We start from the raw sequence: 12,836 nt of genomic DNA on the forward strand, positions 1-12,836 counted from the left end.
CTGACCCCTGAAATATGTTACAAGCCACTTTTTTTTTCCCAGGCCAGGACAGGGCAAATTTACTGCATGACTGTACTGCATTCCAGAGATATGCTTCTCCCCAGGCCTGCAGAACTGAAGGTGACATCTCCTACCACCTCTGGATGTCCAACAAGCCAAAACTGACACTTAGCAGAGAAATTACGCAGAATCAGCCTTGGCGCTAAACACAATCAGTAGGCTAAGCCTTTATGGCTTTTACTTGAAAACCAAGAATAACAGCAAAGTCACACAAACTGTGTGACTGATTATGAAAACGGGAAGCTATCCTCTTAGATCAGATTTTAAAACTATGCTTTACGGCCACTCACCAGATGGAAAGTGTGTATGTGTGTTTGGGATTAATATACCGTGATCACTTAGGTTACAAGAACTTTATACAATTATCTAATTTAATCCTCACCAACCCTGAGGTGGGTGTTACCTCTGCATTATAGGTGAGGAATTGAGGTTCAAAGAATGCTAAGTACCTTGTGGAAGGTCATGGAGATAGCAAGAGAAGATTCTGTGAAGTCTCCTTCAAGGAGGCCATCTCAATTTTAGTTTAAGGAGTAAGAATACACTGAGATTAGCAAGATGTGGATGGTTAGAAGTCAGGCATGATCCTTGGCTAAGACAGTTATTTCCCAAAGCTCTGCAGCATGTTTATATGGATTTTAAAAAAAAGTTCAAAGGTTGATTAAGTCAGGAAATGCTTGGGATAAACAGAGTTCTTTTCTGCAGGATTTCTCAGAGTCTTTAATGTGATGTTATGGATTATAGATGCCCAAAAGGAGAATATGCCAGGGGTGTTTTTTTTTTTTTTTAAGATTGCTTGTTTCTTAGAATATACTTTAGAAAAAGCTGGGGTAAAACTTTAAGTCCTTGAAATCAGATTCAGGAGGAAGAAAAATGAGTCTCATACTCTGGGACACATTTGATGGTCTTTCTTCAACTTCCCCTCAGGGTTTCATATATGTAAATCTCAAATGAATGAACTTGACTTTGGTATTTGAGGGGATTGCATGACTTGGATCACCATAAAACAAAAGCAGGACTGGAAATCAGCGGACAGAAGCAGGAAACAGTAACTGGAGACAAGCAGGGGCACATGTGGCAGTTTGTGGGCTTAAGAACAAAAGGCCTTAAATAAAACCTTCTTGCATAGTTTCAGTCAGTTCCTGAGCTCCCAAGGGCTGACCACGTAAGCTGGGATCACGGGGGACCAGGCTACCACGTCCGGCTTTTCCCCCTCCTCTTCCGGAAGAACAAGTACCCTCATGTGCAGAGGAGCAGGAAGGGAACCAGATGCTTTGAGTCACACTGTAGGGCTAGAAGGGACCTCAGACACCGGCTGTCCCAGGGCGTTTTCTAGGGCTGACGGACAAGCCTGCGGGTCAGGCCACGGCTGAGACTTCACTGAGTTCTGATTTTCAGTCCAGACCTCTTCTCATCAGACCCACAGCTGATGGGGTCTTGTCTCCACAGCTAGGTCCTCATTTCTTGGTCAACAAAATGTACTCAGTGCTGTCACTGCATAAACACCGTATTTGGGAGACGAGTTGATTTCTGTAATTGTCTGACAAGAACGACCAGAAACGTGGCTGAACCAGGGTCTTTGCTCATTGGTGACTCCTCAGCGCCTGGAACAGAGCTTGGTAACACAGCATGTGCTCAATGTGTTTCTGCTGAATTAGTGAAAAATGTGACACCTGAGCAGCTTATATACTAGCATCGAAAATATTTATTGGCATTTTTAAAAGCTTGTTTGACTCTGAGACTCTCCGAGGGCGCTGCCGGGCAGGGGTGGGGGAGGGCGGGCCTGCCGGGCAGCTGCGCTCAGCTCCCCGGATAAAGAAGTGAAACAAAACTCAGCAAGAAGAAAATGGGCTGTTCGGATGGTCACTATGGCTCATTTATAATACTTTCTCTGCTTCCTTGAAGGTGAACAGAGAATGGGAATTTGTACATGGTGTTTGACAAAAATGAAGGATTTCCAGCAGTTTTTAAATGGATGATTTCAGGGCTAAAGCCATCTGCTTTTCGTAAAAGAGGTAGTTAACTGCTTACATTGTCTATCACGAAACTGCTCATACCCTTTACAAAAATCACTACTGTAACTTTTAAAAAAGCAGGCCTCACTAGTTTCTGAATAGGCAAAATTCACCAAGAAAAACTGACTCTATGTCATTCTCAACCTCAAACAAAACATTTGAATAGTTATTTTGGCACATGTGTCGCCCAATAGTTCATGTGACATTAAAGAGATTCACTCAAACACCAACAGATTCAACTTTATAGCACCATTCCAAAATACTAAACTTTCTTTGCACCTTTATTTTAATCTTTTTTCTTTTGTACACATTTAAAGTATGGGCATCCTGTAAATTTCTGAAAAGCCTCGTAGGAAAAAAAAAACCAACTAGTTTTGAGGACAAAGCAATAACTCAGTTTGTAGGCAAGATGATCTCAGGCAGGTGGTAAGTTCTTCACGGGCTTCTGCAGTCTTCCTTCTGGGGTGAGAATGTAGAAAGGATGCTAAAATCTTCCTGGGTTATTCTAGAGATTACGTTGCATATCAGTATGTAAAATCTTGTTGCTCAATGGTCAGACTCTAGGTATTGATTACAACTCAAGTCATGACAACAATAGTCTTTTGTAATGATTTTACTCTTGATTGACAAACTTCAAAGTCTGTATACACTTTTTGTTCGTACAATGTAAGAGAGAAATTAGAGTAATATCGAATTCCCTCTTACAAACCTCCATATTTGAAGCTTGGAGCACTAAAATCTGTTCTTAGCAAGCAGATGTCTTTAAAGTAGAATTATAAATGGATTTTAAGTTCAACATGTATTTGGCTGCACTGTTACATAAGTTAACGTGGGAGTTGATAGATGATGAGACCTCTTGCAGAAAAAAATTTTTTCTTGTGACACTAGAGTCACGTTTCACACTCGGATTATAACTGAGTGCTCCTGTCTAACCCTTCTATGTATTACTGTGAGTAACGTGCGCCCGGATACCAGGTCTGGCGACAGGACTTGGAATTTTTGAGTCTGCTGAGACTGGGGGTTGTGTTAAGAGGTAGAGTCAGAAGGGTGTCCACTAACAGCTTAACTCTGCAGCAGTTTCAAAGAAATTGATTGTTATGCAATAACAGTCAATGACCCAGGAAGAAAAAGTTTAAATTAGAAGTGACTAGTATTAAAAAGCTACTGTGCACCAGGTAGGAAGGAATATGAGAATATTAATATGCCCTGAAATAGAAATAATCACTTTGCACTATGTACACCACATACAATATAACATATTCTTTTTAACATTGCACAATATAAATATTATACACGGTGGAGTAAACTAAATGCAAAATAACTTTGAGGCACACAGGAGAAACACGGAATAGATTGTACTCTGATCGAAATTACGACGGGGTTAGTAAAAGGCAAGGTGTTTACACTGTCAGGCCAGTGAGCCCTTGGGCTGTCACCTCGTGGGCTGGCAGCCACCTCCCATACACATCAAAAATTCTCATACCTCAATGTTGTTAGAGTTGACTTCTTCAAACAAAGACTAATGAGCTAAATACTTTGAGAAAATCAAACTGTTGCTCCCCACTCTAAAGTAGGTAACCCCTAAAGGTCCCTCCCGACCTCAGGGTTTTGTAAAGAGGGGCTATGTTAGTACACGGCTGTATCTCCCCTAATTCCTGTTACTTGGTTACTATGAAACCACTTTAAGGAAACTACAATAGTATTCAAGAACACCCATCACAGTGCTTAACAAGATTTAATGTACATTTATTCTTAACATGTGGAACATATAAAGATTTTTATATTGAATAAATGATATTCATTAAGCCAGAGGAAAAGGAGGAATTTACATCAAGTTTTTTTCTTTTTTTTTTTTAAACTACATTATCTTGAAATACAAATGTGGATTCTTGTCACTGAAAAATCTTTGAAGTTGTGTTTCTTCCTTTTAGTTGTATTTTTTCCTTTTTGTCTGTACTGGTAACCATTTTCTAAATCAATCCATATGCAAACCATTTCCACACCTTGATTCATGAAGCAAATTGTGATCAGCTGCTCTCCCGAAATAGAGCATGACTTTATACATACAGAAACTTGTACATTACCCTCTTTTTTTTGTTTTTTTTTTTTTGTTTTTGTTTTTTGTATTTTTTCTTTTTTTTTTGGAGATATGGCCCTAATGAAAAAATATATAAAACAAAAATAAAAAATTATTTAAATCTACCATCACTTCGTAGTTACCACATCATGAAAAAGAAACTAAAAACTTTGTACTAAAAAAAAAAAAAAAGAAAAGAAAAAAATGAGGGTATGTTTAATGTACAACTTCTATATACATCACAGCCCATAGGCAGTAAAAAAAAAATATTTAAAAAATGATTAGAGGAATTGTGAAGAACTGTCATGTGGAAGGTCAAACGACAGACAGCAGACATGACGGTAGTGGTGAGGAAGCAATTTCCATTGATCATTGTCAGGGATGTGTTTTCAATCTTAACTTAAAAAAAAACATTGTTTTTGCTCCTAGCCTAATGTAACCATTTTCCTGTGAAGAAACCAGTATCATTTCATAATTGCCTGCTGACTGACACACTTCTGTGAGCCCCTGTACCTACATCTCTAGGAGTTTCTATTGCACAGAGCTTTTTGGGAGATGGGATACAGTTTTTATTTTTTCATTATCTGAAGAATAGCACAGCTAGGAAATTGGTAATTTTCCACCTTTTTGCCTCAGTGTGGTGAAATTTTCCCATCTTAGCATCTTTTGCCACATTTTTCTTTAAAGTCAATTCGCTTCCCAAAAAATGCAGTACAACATGGAAAAGAACATTAAAAAGAAAGTATGTGAAAAACAAAAAGTGACCTTTGAATGCACTAGACAGCAACTTTGGTTAAAAAACAAAACAAAATAAAAAAAAAACCCAAAAGGATGTACTTATACACACAGACAGCAAATATTAATTTCATAACTGTTCGAATTAATTATCTCTTTAATTCCCAATTGGTAAATAGTGAATGGGGCAGAGGAGCAAAGATTTTCTTTCCTTCTTCCTACGCTGGAGAAACAAGAACAGAAAACAGCCAGTTATACGGGAGCCTCTAGTCTTCACTCACACATGCTGCCTCTCACTGATGTCATAACTGCCCAATCTGAAACAGTACATCACAGATGACAGACGCAACCAGAGAGTTCAGGACGGCTGATATCGAGATATCCAGCAATCGACCCTCGTGCAGAAGGAACTCTGAGCGGTTCTCGTCCACTCTGGCCATGGCCAGCAGAGCCTTGGCCGCCCTGCACATCATGTCCACGCTAGGGGGCTCTAGAGGCGGGGGCTGCATGTGCATGAGGTTATGCTGGCTCTGCTGATACTGGGCCATTGTGACCCCATCCTCCAGGAAGCTTATCAAGTTTCCAATGCTTCCTTTCTGCACAGCTATCGCCCTTGCAGCCAGCGCGTCCCCTTGGGCAAGGTTCGATAAAAGCGCCATGGACATTTCTCGACAGACTGGGTTTTTGCGATCCCCAACGTACCTAACTAACGTGGCATAGAATTTCTCCTGACGGCTAAATGGAGGCGTGGCCAAGATCAGGTCCACATTATTGTCCTGGATGCTGAGTTTACAGAGAGTCTCCAGCACAAGTCTCTGAGGCGACAGGACAGAGTTGGGTCCCACAGTTGGAAAGGGGTCTTGTGCCTCCGCAGACGGGCACACCATCCAGTGCAGCAAGCCATCCAAAATTGGCAAGCAGATGCTTTCCGTGTAAGCAGACAAGTCTAGCTGCCCAGAAATGTTGGCCAAGGTGACCAACGTGTTATCCCTTAAGACCTCGAGGCAGTCCCACCACCACTCATCTTTGCTGCAGGCCACCCCTTTGTCCTCGTCTTCCTCCTTCTCATACGTTTGCGGCGCCCGTTTCCTCTCGGGATGCTCGTGGTGAAGAAGAATCAGCTTCCCCAGGATCAGCACCAAGCCTGGATGTTTGGACATTTCGGCGTCATTCCCAGGCACAAAAGACAAGCTCCGGACGATATTCGACACACAGATGCAGCGCTTAGCCAGCGAGTCCTGCCAGTGCGCGACGGTGCAGAGCGGAGCCTCATCCCGGCTCCTTGGCTCATCCTCCAGCAGCTTGATGTTGCGGTGACTTTTGGCTTGATGGATTCCAAAGGGAAACTTACTGCTTTCGGTTTGGGCACCAGGGTTTGCGTCTTCTGGTAGAGCCCCTGGCCGGGCAGACAGGACATCATCGATGGTTGCAATGATGCTTTTCTCTTGCTGCTCCTCAGAATCCCCTTTTCCTTCTTGCTCTTTCTTTCTACCTGTGGAGCTTAAAGGGGGAGGTGGACGCCTGCGAGGAGGAATTTCAATCTTGCTCTCAAAGTGAGTCTGGATGTGCTCGGTGGTGTCCCCACCGCCGAGCTGCCAGTGCAGAAGTCCACTGCTGAACTCTTGAACACGACCCAGCTTGTCAGATCGGTCGACGACAAACAAGTTGTTCTTTTTGACTATCTTTATTGGCAGCTTGTCAAACTTACTAGCTTGCCTGGGCTTCTCCTTTGGATCTGCAGCGGTCACAGCCGTGCTGCTCCGGTCCTCGGTCTCAGTCTTCCCACCATCCTCCTCCTCATCCTCCTCCTCGTCCTCCTCCTCCTCAATACATTCAGCATCTTCCTCCTCTTTCCCAGAATCGTCAGCCAAGGACTGGCTGTCCTCTCTCTTCACCGCACTGTGATCAAGTGCTTTTTGGCCAGGGTCTCCCACTTCATATTCCATAAGAATTCCAAAAATGTCAATCAGGCATTTCCTAAAGTACTCTACTAAAAGTTCGAGAAATCCGGACAACTAGAGAGGACGAGAAGGAGAAGAGGTACAATGTCATAACCTCAGGCGGGACTGAGAGGGTGAAAATCCTGATAGGTGGCAATGCGTTTTTATGATTATTGTCACTTTTAATTCCTTTCTGGCTACGCCAAGAAAGAGAAACTGTATATCAGTTAGAACTGTCTTCCTGAATTTTTCATTATTAACCAAACCAACATTTACCATCTTTCTTATTTGCTGTTTACTTTCTTATACTGTCTACATGAAAAGTTACTTGTTATTGTCATATTTCTGATACCATCAGGGCAGGGGTGCTTTGCTCTTCTTTACTTTGCTGATTTAGATACAATGTGGGCATCACCAGAAGAGTGGGAACCTGGATTTTATAGACTCATTCACCCAAAGTGAGTCTGTTCTCTTCTCTTATTTATCTGAAACTTTGCTTGCCTAGATTTTTATGGTTATTATTCTTAGGATTTTATGGTCATTTTTGTCTTAGGTGCCATAGGTTATTCTAATTTACATTCTCCATATATTTTGGGGAGAAGATAATTTCAGCAATGTAGCAGCTCATAAACACAGAAAATTAAAAACAAACCAATTTAGTCCCTGATAAATGAATGAGAATGTTTCATAGAATGCACTTTTATATTTCAGTTATTCACAACTCCAGCTGAAAGACAAAAGCCACTATAAGAACTAGTTTTATTTCCTTTAAGTAAATGTTCATATCAAGAAAACCAACATAATTCATGATTAGCAACTGGCTCGCTTCCCTCCCCCAACACCCACACCACTGCATTTAGGGATGATAAAGAATAAACAGTAAAAAAGGGTTTCTTAATGACAGATGTTATTATCCTGCTGTCAGTTACCTGAAATTGGGTTTGAAACAATTATTAAGAAGTAAGGGGGAGGGAGGAGGGTATAGCTTGGTGGCAGAGCACATGTTCAGCATGCACGAGGTCCTGGGTTCAATCCTATACCTCCTCTAAAAATAAATAAACAAATAAACCTAATTACCACCCCCCCAAAAAAGTAAGGGAAAACCTGGGTACCAACCAGACAGTACTTGTTCTTAGGGTATGAAGGCATAATTTTTCAAGTGGAAGTTTGGATGTTTCCCACCCCCTACCCTTAAAAGTTTAGTTTTTCCCAGGGCAAGGGAAGAGGGATAGCTGCTAAAGCGAATCTGGTTATGAAACAGTGCGCTCAAGGGCAGTTCACCTCACGTAAGGATGAAAGTTGATTACTCTAGTAAAGGCAGTATACATTTTTAAATACTTATTTTCTGTTAAAAAGGACTTCATGCAATGTTTATGACCTTATTAATACACTTGCCACCAACTGAGAAATTGCCTTTCAGGACTATAATGAGGACTTAAATGAGAGAAGAAAGAGGAAATGGAAGATTCTGGTCCGACTTCAATAGAAGCAAGGGAATTAGATGTTTTGGATTTTTTCAGCAAAAGCAGAGAGTTGTTCAAACACAGTAGGGAAAATAACCTTTTCTTATTTTTGTTTCTAAATATTTCTTAAAAAGTCTGTAGTCCAGCTGACTGCCTGGGCCTTTGCCCTAATCCTTAGCTCCCTTTCTGTCTTCTGGCTGTTATGCTGGGAGCTCCTTTAAGCCAAGCACAGAATAAAGGAGGGTTTTTAAGCTCATTAAAAGTAGTAGACTTTTAAATGACTGCTTCCAAATAACCTGGAGAGAGGCAGAAATGGGAGGGAACAGACCAAGAAACAAGTCTGGCCATGACTTCATTACCACTGCAGCTGAATGATGGGTCCACGGGAGTTCCTTGGCCTGTCTTCTCTATTGTACCTATGCACTGTACATCTTCTATAATATAAAATTCTTTTTAACTTTACATTTATTTTTAATTAAAAGATGTTAGGTCCCCCTGGAAAACGGGGTAATGTCTCATTGCAATCTACTGCATAGCCAACACTGGTTACATCTGGATTAATTCCCATTGGCCTGCTAGTATTCATTCTGAACAACAATTTAATTTTATCAGTATTGTCTATTCCATTTACGTGTACACACACACGTGCACACAAGGTCACCACTTTCTTATGAAAAATATAGGTACGTGTACATTTATACTAAATAAATAAATTATTCTAGATGAAATTCACAGACAACTCTACATTGATTGATGTTGGTCTATGACAACTACGATGATAAAAAATGTTCACTGGCGAGTGCTGACTACATTAGGCATCAGCTTAAGCATTATGCACTACTTAATTCTGTTGTTCTCGTCTGTTCCTTGGTTGGATCGGTGCTGGCTTACCTGGGAGAGGTTGAAAGTAGCGACAGTGCTGTCATCATACAGGAGAATGTTAATAGTGTCCAAAGCCCAAGTACTTTCAGCCAAAAGACCTGATTTAAGGGACATCATCACACGCCAGGCCTCAGGAGTAACTAAAAATGGGAGAGAACAAGGCTGTGATTAATACTAACTCCACGTATGAAAGAATAGCAAATAACAAAAGAACAAGAAAAAGAAGTAGAGTGTTAAGTTAAATACTGATTTTAAACAAGTGTTCTGAGGGACAGTTAAACATGGTCTTTTCAAATTTCAGTCGGAGGTGACAGCTACACTAAGAAACTTCTGCTGCTGAAGAGCCTTTGGCTTTGCAGGCTACACAGAGGTGGGAGTGGTTAAGCGCAAATAGTCCTTTCTGTGTTTGTCTTCTTCTGCTCTGTTCACAAATGTCTCAAGGTGGCGTTCGGAAGGCTGGCCAACACGCAGAACATAAGCAAAGTTTAATTCCCGAGCAGCAGGTTCTCAGATACGAAGTCTTCATTCTCCCGTGCCGTCCTCTTCCATCCGAGCGCTGCCCTCAGACAAGTACCAGCACTTTGATGTTTCAGATTTTTCAGGAGCTTGGTCTGAACCAGAGGATGGGAAGTAAAAGTGCTGGAGTTTGTTTTCCCCATTCCTGTTACTGACGAAGCCAGACCAGTGAGATGGAAGGTTTGGATGATCTGTCATGAGATGGGGCTACGAGAGAAGGTGCATCTGTGTCTGAAATTTCGAGGGAAGCCGTCTCAGGAAACCGGCGGAAGCACACGGTATGAGCGAGCCTGTGCTATCCGCACTCACCACAGCCAACGCCAGACGCCAACAGTGATCTCATTTGCCCGAGGGGCCACGGGTTTCAACCTTTATTTTAATTTCATTTAGCTTTCAAATTTTCTAAGATGGGCACATAATACTTTTGTAATAGAAAAGGCAAACTTTCATTTTAAAATAGGGAACATAAGTTTCCCTCGGCTGGTATACATTCACTAAGAACTTTTTAAAACTTTAAATATACTTATTTATTTATACATCTCTATACACACAAATACATGTGTATATTTTTACACTCACATTTCCATATATAACATGATGCTCGGTGTCTCTGTCTCTTCCTTACTTTTCTCCCTCCGTCTGTCTCCATAACGCCCAGTGATTGAAAACACCCTTAATATCTTTAATTTTCTAATCACTGCAAATGGTTTCAAGTCAAGCGATTTTGAGATTTTTGGAAAATTTTTTTTATGCAACTTTGCTATGTTAAAAAAGTACTTCAAAAGTCATGCAGAAAAATTCTCTGTACATCCAGATAGTCTGGATCTCTAATTAGCATTCAGAACATTCCAAATGGGATGAACAAGCGACATCAGCATTCAACTGAGAGAGCCCCTCGGCCCGACACTGCAGCGCTGCACGGATCACACTGGTTCTAGCCTTCACAGTGTATGAAATTCCATAGCGCATATCATGTATCCATCTACATATCGCAGTCCGGCTTCCATTTCTTCCTGGGGAAACTCACTGTCTGTATGTTGTTCCCAAAATTACAGAGTGGCTTGCCGTCAAATTTTCTCAGGCCACCCTAGCATCTCATCAGCCTCTGTTCTGTTAGACATATGTGGCAGAGAGTAAGTGTTTGGTTAAGGTCAAATCTTTAAGCCCAGAACACAGTAGGAGGTCTGGAGGAATCCCTGGTCTCTCACCTGGAGCTCTACCCTCTCCCACAAGTCACACTCATACATAAAAATACCATTTCAACTCACACTCTTCTCTGGCACCGTTGCTTAATTCAGATGAGCGGCTTCCAACTACTGCTCCTGCACCAAAACACATCCTAGTTGGGTGTCTCAGAATTTCAGTCCTTTGAGATTAAGGAACTACGTCTAGCCTAAAATTAAATTCTAGATCTCAACAGGAATTCATTGCAGGAACAGAGGCTGGGGAATGCTTACCGATATCTTTTGAGGTAATCTTTCGCCTTTGTTTCAAGACTGGCTGTGATGCTTCCACAGAGCCAGGAGGAAAGGTAATCTCCCTTCTGATTGGGGGTGGCTGGGGGGGCGGCCCCGTGACCTGGGACGTGGGGACGGTGGGCATGACCTTCTGCATCTTCATGGAGGGCAGGAAGGGGGACTTGCTTGGAGACATGCGACTCTCCAGAGAGCGCTGGAAGGAGGCGGGGCTGGGCGCTCTGGAGATGTGGTTTGGCAGTGACGGTGGCGTCTGGTAGGATGACTGAGGTGGGCGTGTGATGGGCTGCAGGGAGGCTGAGGAGGACATATAAGGCTGACGCTGGCTGACGTGAGAAGGCCACTGGCTCTCGTGATTCATCCTTTGATCAGGTACCATCATATCATCCGTGCGGTTCATGCCTGGATAAGGAGGTGCCTGTGCGGGACCACCGGGGCCCTGCCTGTTCTGGTATGGATAAGGCATATCGTTGCGTGTCGCCCACATGCTCTGCTGAGGCCCTTCGCTGGAGGACGACTGCATCGGGCCGCCCATCATCTGGGGCGGGAGCCCGTGCGGCTGCATCTGCCCGGGGCCCTGCATCCTCTCTCTGTTGTAGGGGTAGGGATACTGCCCCTGGATGGGCCGCCTGTCCGGCCCGGAGTAGGAGCTCCCGTACTGGTTGTACAGCTCCTGCTGCTGGCTACCGTACTGCACGCTGTACATGTCCCCCTCGTGGCGCTTGGCTGGAGGCCCGTACATGCCGTCCATATGGCGCTTGTAATTCTGAAAAGTCACATAAAGACAAATCATACTGATGTGCTTTTACAGGTATAATCACACACTCAGATTATGCAAAACAGTTATTACCTGGTGGAATGTTCACTTCAAAATGAATATGGGACGCTCCCACGACAACTGAGGACTAACAATTTATGTACTACATTCAGTGCTATATAAACCATGTCACGTACTCTGAAGGGAGCCTCCACAGTTTGTTTTCATGTGCTTGACATTTTCTGTGGGGAAAAACAGCCTTCTCTCCTGGTATTTTCCAGGGCTGCAGTTTGGGAGAGCATGGCTTTGGTGACTATGACACAGGCAGTGGCTTAGGGACACAGTGGAAGCCTTCAGTAGGCAGAGAGGGAGAGAGGCCCCGCTGGCATGGACCGAGCATTCTGAGGCCAGCCTGAAGGGCTCCTGGGTAAACAGATTCCTTGGGGCTAACTTTACAGAAAAGCCTCCACACAGGGCCTGGCTTCTCAGACTGGACCTGTGCTGCCCTGACACCTGACATTCTCCGGCCCCCGCCCCAACTTTCAGCTCCTCCAGGTCACCTTCTCCATGAAATCCTGCCTCAGAGGACAGGGCTGGGCGCCGCCCGTTTCTGAGCACCCCCTGGGGATGCTGGGGGCTCGCACACGTGACCTCCTGACGAGACTGAGTGAGGGGGACGCTGATATGTTGATTAGTGTTCTGTCGCTTTACTGAAAATTGTTTAAGATCAGTTGGTTTGATAATACAAGTCACTGTACAAACATGCTCCAGTAAAATTTAAAAAATGTTTAAAATCCCTTCTATTTCACAAGAGGTGTTAGGCATGAAAAGGTGGTTAGAAACAGCAAATTCCTGGGTCTGAAAAGCACAGCATGTTGTGCAATCTTCTGCATTAGTGTGAAAACTGCAAGGTTGCCGC

The 12,836-nt window shown here is 43.1% G+C and overlaps 1 protein-coding gene across 7 annotated transcripts in view; it reads right to left on the bottom strand.

Moving 5' to 3' along the window:
* Positions 1–3,797: 3,797 nt before the first annotated feature.
* The window catches only part of ARID1B (AT-rich interaction domain 1B), a 378,663-nt gene continuing 369,624 nt past the window's right edge, over positions 3,798–12,836 (bottom strand). For all 7 annotated transcript variants that reach the window (XM_031456606.2, XM_064486535.1, XM_064486532.1 and 4 more), the window contains 3 exons: positions 11,143–11,926; positions 9,179–9,309; positions 3,798–6,899 (listed from right to left, as the gene is read on the bottom strand). In XM_031456606.2, coding sequence (XP_031312466.2) covers positions 5,187–6,899; positions 9,179–9,309; positions 11,143–11,926 — 2,628 coding nt within the window. In that variant the 3' untranslated portion in view covers positions 3,798–5,186. The remainder of the gene's footprint in view (positions 6,900–9,178; positions 9,310–11,142; positions 11,927–12,836) is intronic.

Source organism: Camelus dromedarius, chromosome 6 (assembly GCF_036321535.1).
Source record: "Camelus dromedarius isolate mCamDro1 chromosome 6, mCamDro1.pat, whole genome shotgun sequence".
Classification (NCBI taxonomy): Eukaryota; Metazoa; Chordata; class Mammalia; order Artiodactyla; family Camelidae; genus Camelus; species Camelus dromedarius.